The sequence below is a fragment of the Rhagoletis zephyria genome, unplaced genomic scaffold (assembly GCF_001687245.7).
Source record: "Rhagoletis zephyria isolate East Lansing unplaced genomic scaffold, Rhagoletis_zephyria_1.1 Rzeph_scaffold_04945, whole genome shotgun sequence".
Taxonomy (NCBI): Eukaryota; Metazoa; Arthropoda; class Insecta; order Diptera; family Tephritidae; genus Rhagoletis; species Rhagoletis zephyria.
The window spans coordinates 1-8,535 of NW_016162028.1; the positions used below are offsets into that span (position 1 = coordinate 1).

The 8,535-nt window shown below is 36.7% G+C and overlaps 1 protein-coding gene across 1 annotated transcript in view; it reads right to left on the reverse strand.

The window, feature by feature from the left end:
• Positions 1 to 2,828: 2,828 nt before the first annotated feature.
• Positions 2,829 to 8,535, reverse strand: part of LOC108371394 (rho GTPase-activating protein 92B-like) — a 29,373-nt gene continuing 23,666 nt past the window's right edge. The window contains 3 exon segments of the mRNA XM_017626942.1: positions 2,829 to 4,730; positions 6,395 to 7,343; positions 7,345 to 7,356. Of these exon segments, the coding sequence (XP_017482431.1) occupies positions 3,586 to 4,730; positions 6,395 to 7,343; positions 7,345 to 7,356 (2,106 nt within the window). The 3' untranslated portion in view covers positions 2,829 to 3,585.

Here is an 8,535-nt window from a genome sequence, read left to right on the forward strand (position 1 = left end):
GGTACCCGGGTAGCTCATTACCCGGGTGAAATCATCAGCCCTAATCTCAAGTACAGATAGCGAAATAAATGTAACTGTTTAGCTGTAAGCTTTTGAGTTGGAGAAAAAAAATTATCTTGACTTTAAAAGTTACTTTTAAAAATATGTTTCAATTTTTTTTCTCACCTAAATGCAGCATGCAATGAAGTTTTTAAAAAGTTTTAAACATACATATATATGTTTTGCTATACTTGCGTAAAGGAATCTATTTCCATAGTCGCAAGAACGGAAAAACGGATTTAGGTTATTTTTTTTTTTAGTTCATTACATGCTGTTCTTAGGTCAAAAAAGGAAGATTAAAAAAAATACTTTGAATTTTACGGTCCAGTTAATATTGCATTCAATTAGACATTTAAACACCTCCAAAAGAACATTTTTTTGATTTTTTGTCTCTTTTAACCTAAAAACAGCAGTAGGCATTGCACTTAAAAAAAATTTAAATCCATTTTTCGGTCATTTTAAGGTTATTTATATTATCTCTTCTCGTTCTCGATATACTTGATTTTGTCACAAAAAAAATTCATTTTCCACACTGTGCGCCGCTTGCAAATCTAATTTTTATTTGTTCAATTGAACATACTCTGCCGACAAAAACTCTTGGCCCAGCAAAATTTTCCCAATACATGCAACAATATTTTTTTTAATATTTTTCCACCAGTTTCTTATAAAAATATGATTTATTCAACAACAAAAAATATAAAAAATAATTCCTAAGCTTTGTGCAAAACTCACGAAAATTCGGCAAATTTTCAAATTTATAATCAGATTTTTTTGAGTATGCAGATTTGTAGCTTGGCAATATTTTCACATGGTCTCTTCCAGACAAAAATATTTTTTTCGAAAATACTTTATAAGGAAAAAATGCGAAACACCTTCAACAAAAAAAATCTCGAAAAAACAATGCGATTTTTGACTAACTCCGAACTTTGATTTTTTTACTAGAATGGGCTGCAAAACTGAATACTCAAAAAAATTTTAAAAATCTGATTAAAAAGTTGAAAGTTTACTGATAATTTTCTGAATTTTTGCGAGTTTTGCACAAAATTTAGGAATCATTTTTTATTTTTTTTTTATATAGAAAGAAAATTGTTGCATATATTGTGAAAAAATTGCTGTGCCAATACTCTTTGACGGCAGTGTAGCAATCTTGAAAAAGAGTTCCCTAAACATAAAAAAAATTAAAATACTTAGTTCGGAGCATGTAATTTCCCTGCACTGCTCAGTTGTTGCACACACACACACATATACGCGCGATTGCACTTACCCTCAACTGCAGCTGAATCGTGCAAGATTACATTTACCTTATCTTATTAATTCTTGTGCGTTAATTTATAATCATTGCTTAAGTTTTTTGTCTTTTAATATAACTTTTTCTTACAGTTCTTCTTATACATACAAGCTCATGTTTTTTAATTATATTCTATTTAATCTGCCACTTTTTCTGTATCATTCGAATTCGTGCGTTGAATTCTTTCCTTTTTGCATAATGAAAGCATTTCTATTTCTACGCAATAAAACTTGCGCACTTGCAACATTTACAAACGTTTGAGTTTATTTAACCTGAGCTGTACCCGTTTTGTCGAGGTATTCCAACATTTATGTATGTATCTTTGACATATTAGTCTTTCGCGTTTCTAACTTAATTCAATTAAATAGTTAGAAACTGAGTTTGAAATAAATGCATAGTGAACAAGTAATTTAGAATAATTGTTAAATAGTGGCTCGCACTGCTACCGCTTGATTGTAACTTTTGCAAATTTTTCACAACAAACAAAAAAGTTATATATGTAAAACTCAACGATATTATTAAAGTCTAAAATTATTTTATAAAGATTTTATTAATATGTGTCTTCTAAGAAGCCTTTTCTTATCATTGCGCCAATTTTTTCTAACAAAAACTTAATGTCGATTAATATTTCTTAAAAAAGGGCTTGATTAAGTTTCTAATTAAAAAGTTAATTGTAAAAATATATTTTTAAAAGAAGCTTTCTAAGTATAAACCGAATATGACCATAAATACGGATTTTCCCACCTAGCCGATTATTTCATCTTTCATATTGCATTGTCATCGGGTTGTGATCTTAGCAGGGACCGTAACAGTTATTTTTTGACTTTTATTTAATTACTCTTTAAATAACCGTTATTTCTAATTTGTATTTAATAAATCCAAAATAACAATTATTTTTGATCGTAATATAAATAATCTGCAAATAACAGTTATTTTTGAGTTTTAAGTTATATGTCTTAGATAACAGTTATCGAAGACTTTTATTTATAAAAGTCATCATTAAAAAGCAGTCCGTGACTTTTACTTTTAAAAGTCATCAAAATAAATCAGTCACCGATTTTTATTTTTTAAATCATACTTATAAAAGTCATTTGTATAAGTCGTAGTAAACTTTTGTTACCCAACACCTTTTTAACTGCGGAAAATGTTAATGACTTTTATACGAATGATTTAAAAAATAAAAATCGGTGACTGATTTATTTTGATGACTTTTAAAAGTAAAAGTCACGGACTGCTTTTTAATGATGACTTTTATAAATAAAAGTTTTCAATAACTGTTATCTAAGACATATAATATAAAAATCAAAAATAATTGTTATTTTGCATTTATAATATAAAAATCAAAAATAATTGTTATTTTTTTAATTTTGCATAAAAATTGCAAATAAAAATTTATTTTCAAATTTGAGTCTCGGTGAAAAAAGAAATCGATTGGTATGTATCACTTAGTTGTTAGAACATTTCCTTCATAGTGAATTTTTCCATGACAGTTTTCATCNTAAGTTTGAAGTTTCAAGTCTCTAGTTCATCAGGAAATTGGTGAAATATTGATTGCAAATTCCAAATCTTACTTGCATATGTATGTACAATATTCATTGTACATACAAGTAAAGTTAAATAAAAGCTTGTAAAAAGTGCTAAAAAATGTTAACTTACAACTTAAATTTTATGCTTTTGTATGAAGAGTATGATTAAGCAATCATCAGCATTATTTTTTCTTTCCGTTGGACCGAGTAGCGTTTTTTGTATTTTCAACAGTTTGCACGGCCAGGAAAAACCGGAAAATTTCAGCTTATTTGCAGAAATCACATTAAATAAAAATTTTAAATATTATGCAAAAAATTTCTACGGACATTTAATGTTAAAATCTGAGCGAATTCCATCTGGCGAAAAGCATTGCCTTTCTTGCAATTTTCTATCTAAAAACACATACATAAATAATTTAGTTCTTAATTTTTATTACAAAAGTACTGGGGGATTATCTTTTTTTCCAAACTCTTTATGCATTTTTCCTAAACACAATTTCAACTTGAAGCGAACGCGATGCGCTTATTTATGTACAATACAATCTTTTTGTATAAAAGTTGAGTGTTTACTGTCAGTGCGCTTGTGGGACTGTCAACGGGTGTGCGTGTGTGTGTGTGCTAACATATACATATACAAAAATATAACAGTGCTCGCGTGTCTGCATCTACATACATACATACATGTGTGTATTATTCTTCGATAACTATTACAAATAAAAATAAACGCTACGCCTAATCGGATTGTTTCTTAACCACCGAAGGCGGTGGTGGCGCTGGCACCGTCGGTCGTTTCGTTAATATCATATGCGGCGAAACGGGCGTTGTGGGTGTGATACGCGTTATCGGCGCCGGTGTTTGTGTTTGCGCTTGTGCTGTGCTCACTGCCGAAGGTGTTGTCACTGACGCTGTAGACGTAACCGCTGCTGCCAAAAAAGCTGTCGCGTCTGTTTGCTGCTGCGTTGGCGCGCAAATATTTGCATTCGTATTCGAATTCGAACGCGAGTGACCACCGCCACCAACGCTGTAAAGACTGCCTATGCTACTTCGGTTGCTGCTGCCGGCGCCGCCGCTGTTGGCACTGTTCACATTTGCATTTTGTTCCGAAAGCAATAGTTGTTGATTGTGCTGATTTTCGCGCGTTGCCGTCGCTGCAAAATTGTTATCACAATTTTCACTGCGTAACTTCTCGATGAATTTCTCAGTGGTGCGTGAAACTATACCACCACCGCCACCGCTGCCCCCGCCACTGCCAATACCAGCGATACCACCATTAGCAGCCACACTACCATTGCCTGTTTCCGTGGTCTGTGATTGCGCTTGCGTTGGCGTGGTCTCATCGTCACTTTTACCACCACCACCACTGCCGCTGAGACTCAGCACCATTGGTCGTTTAGGTATCTTTGGTTTTTGTGGTAAATCTGGCTTGAAGGCGAGCGAGCCACCTATGCTCTCGGTACTCTTACGATCTGCTACCGGTGAGGGTAAATTATCCAAACCGAAGAATTGTGTACGCGTCATGGGCACCGGCTTGGCCGATTGCGGTGGCTCTGGTAGTGGTTGAGCTTGCGGTGTCACCTGCGCAGGCGGCTGTTGGAACTGTGGCAACTTTGGTAATGGCGGCTTTTCCGGCTTCTCTGCGCTTGGGCTGTTGTTACCATTATTGTTGTTATTGTAATACTTTTTATTAACTGCTGGTGTTGCGACTGCGGTAGCTGTGGTGTTTGGAAAGAGTTCTTTTACGCGTGAATTCACCTCGCCGTTGCGTTGGATTTCATTGGAGGTGGAGATTTTTTCCACCACTTTGGCAGCGCTTGGTGGTGAAGGTGCGCAGGCTTTCTGCCGGCGTATGGTGCCGTAACGTGGACTCTCGAGGGAATCTGCAAAGAGGAATATGTGTTATAATCGCTTTTAAGTGAAATTTGGGTGATAAGCAGACGTGTCGCAAGAGCAGTAAACACATGTTTTCATTTATAAAACTCAATTGCAAATAATTTGTAGATGGGAGAAGTATTATTGTACATATTACTGGTATTAACCACGGATTTTACTAGGCCTTAAAATAGCAAGAAAAAATTGTCGTCTCGGAGGCAAACGAAGCACTCTGCGTATTCCAGAAACATATTTTAGATACAGTAGGCGACAGGAATAATTGGGACAACGATAGACCTAAACCCCGGAAGGATAGCCACATCTGGTGTACTGACGGCTCAAAGACTGACCACGCCGTCGGAGCAGGAGTCTACGGCATACAACCCAGACTGCTGCTTTTCACTAGCATGGGGCAGGGTAACTCTGTCTTTCAGGCCGAGATTCACGCCATTGAACTTTTTCTGAGGCAGTATGTAGAAAGTGGGGCAACCAAAAAACACATCTACAAACACTCGGACTGCAGAGCGGCGCTCCTCGCTCTTAAAGCGCAAGAGGCCACCTCAAAGATGGTGTGGGACTGTCTGCAACTTTTAATGCTGGTCACCTCCAGGAACAGGTATACCTCATATGGGAACCGGGAGACAGTGGAGTCATGGGCAATGAAGTGGCAGATAACCTCGCCAGAAAAGGGGTTGCACAGGGATTCATAGGCCCAGGACCCTTTACCGGTCTGCCATGGAGCTCCGTTGGGCGGAACTACTATATCTGGATGAAGAACGAAGCATAACATTATTGGACAAATACGGCAGGTAACAGACAGGCCAAGTCCTTCATTCCAGTTATATCAGCAAGGAGAACCGAAGAACTCCTTCACCTCAGTAGGCATGAAGTAAGAATAGTTACAGGCTTTCTTACTGGCCACTGTAGGGTAATGAAACACTTGTCAAACATAGGAGTTGTCAACTCTGACCAGTGCAGGTTGTGTAACGAAGAACAGGAAACAGCAGAGCACACTATGTGCCAGTGTGAAGCCGCCCTTACCAGGACCAGACTTCGCTTCCTAGGATCACCGTACCTAGAAGCACACGACTTCCTAGCAACTGCCTAGGCACATTTTGGCCTAATGTTGAGGCACCTCTCGTGGCAAATGCGACCTTATTATATAGATCCTAGATTTCTTGATGAAATCATATCAGTTTCTCGATGAATTTACTGAGTTCGCTTATATGTAGTAGCTCTCGAGAGATCCCTTTCTTGTGTTGCTATGTGCATTCCTAGTGATTTATACCTACGAGTCACAAGGCCTTGGCATTCTGAACACTTTCTTCGCTATCTCCAAGCTAACAGCTGCAGCAAGTTCGGTTACAAAAAAGTTATACTCCTGCTGCATGTTTGTAATGATTCTGAACACCTGTGCTGTTGAGTTATTTAGAGACCCGTGGTAGCCCATATGATCTACAAATTTCCAAAGTCTAGNTGCAGCAAGTTCGGTTACAAAAAAGTTATACTCCTGCTGCATGTTTGTAATGATTCTGAACACCTTTGCTGTTGAGTTATTTAGAGACCCGTGGTAGCCCATATGATCTACAAATTTCCAAAGTCTAAAATTGTCCTTACAATTTTCAAATACTATCTACCTACAACTTCTAAGCTCCTGCCTTGGCCCACTCACCCGTATCGTTTCGATCCAAATGCTCATTCGAAGAACCGGATTTGCTTTTACCTTCCACAAAGAGTTTACTGCGCGCTAGTGTTACAAAAAAGTCCACTTCTCCCTCGAAGAAGTATTCCCACTGACTAATTAGCAGCTCCACAATCACATTCACAGCCGATGAACTATTCACTTGCCCCAAATAGTCTGCCGGATTGCTTTTATCTACACGCGGCCACAACATATTTGGCGACATCACAATCGCCACATTCTGCGAACTCATCTTGTTGTGATCCACATTCTGTGTGACCAGCCAGAGAAAGCGTGTAAGGTAACGCAAATTCGCATAATTCGCCGCTGGTAGTTTGGCCAGCGTCGCTTTGATAGCAGCCTTACGTTCCGACTCACTACCGCATTCCGCAGCATTTATAAAGTCTTTGTAGTATTTGTAGGTGAGTAACGGTTCGGGTAGTTCACGCAAATATAGCTTGAGTATGGAGCCGATCACATGTGGATCCTGATACTCTAACGGCAATGGCGTTTTCACATATTGCGCCTCTAGAGCGTGCTTCATGCGTCGCAATTTGGTGCTTGCACAGCCCACACGCAATAGACCCTCCTCGTAGAGACCATTCTCGACGAGACAACAAATGCACAGCTCAAGAATGTAGGAAATCTCACGATTCGTCGACTCTAAATGCTCTGTCAGCGAGGTACCAAAGCGCGATTTCGCCGTCGATTGTATGACGTCCTGTATGGAGGCGAGCGATGTATTCACCTTCTGTAGCGCACGCTCGTGAAAATTGCGCTGATAGAGCACATAGTCGCGTACGCTCTGAACGATGACATCCTCTTTGGTGATTAGCTCGAACATGAGTGCGGCGAGAGAGTCACGCTCCTTCTCTAGCTTCACTTCGCATTGTTCTTGTTGGTCTTTGATGTGAGCGATTTTCGCAGGCGCCTCGTCCAGAGCGAATGGAGGCCTTAAAGAAAAGAAGTAGAGGAAAGGTTAAACATTAAAAATTATCTACTGATTTACAATTTGCAAATTTAAAAGGGGTCAAAAATCGATAACAAATAGAAATTGTAAATTTTTATTCGGCAGTCGCAAAACAAAAGTAGACGACACTCTTATCTTTGGTTCAATCACTCCTTCAATAAGCATTACCACGCCATTTTCCCCTCTTTTCGACCTTACTCGCACAATTTCACAAACACCTAAATGTTGTGCGTTGCAGTTCAGACAGTGGTAAGCGTATATTTCGCGAATATATGTATGTTCACTTTTATATCCCAATCAATGCCAGTGACATCAGACACACAAACAACAAGAATAGAAAAAACTTTATAACGCAATATTGCAAAAGAATAACAACAAAATGTACGAAAATAGAAAGGCGCAACACGCCAACAAATCCGATTAAAACTCTGCAGCAACAACGTAGCAGTCGATGGAGTGTGCAGATGCTGAGAGCAGAGTGTTGGAGGAGGGAAGCGATGGTCTATTACAAAAGAGCAAATTTAATCAATAAACTGCTGACTAAGCCAAATGAATAATTGCTTATGCAGGTAGCTACGTTGCAAACACACTTTCAGATGTTCGAGAAATTTGGATTTTTTTTTAAGTTTATTAAGAGACCAATTCAGGCAACTTAATGTTAAATTTGTTTATCAAATACCTATATTTTTCTTTCTAAAACAATAAAAACTACAAATTAAAAGATATTTAAGTTAAAATAAAAAATATAAAATAAATAATAAAAATTGATTCTCAAATAAAAAACATTTTTTCTTTTCGATACAATAACATCTAAAAACTCAACAAAAATTAAAATCATAAAGAAAATAAAATGGGAAAATAATGAAATAAGTTACAACAATTAAATGAACGTAAAAGAAACATATGTATAGTTTTTTTTCTTAAAACAATAAAATCTAAAAATTATGTATAGTTTTTTTCTTAAAACTATAAAATCTAAAGATTAAATTAAAAATAAATTAAAAAGTACAAAAATAAAAAATGCTTCAGAGAATTAGGTTGAATTAATGTTTTTAAACGATAAAAACTAAAAATAAAAAGAAAATTTAAACAATAAAAAACATATAAAAAAGGAAAGCATGTAAATTAAAAAAAAATCGATCCAAAAAGTTAAATAAAAATA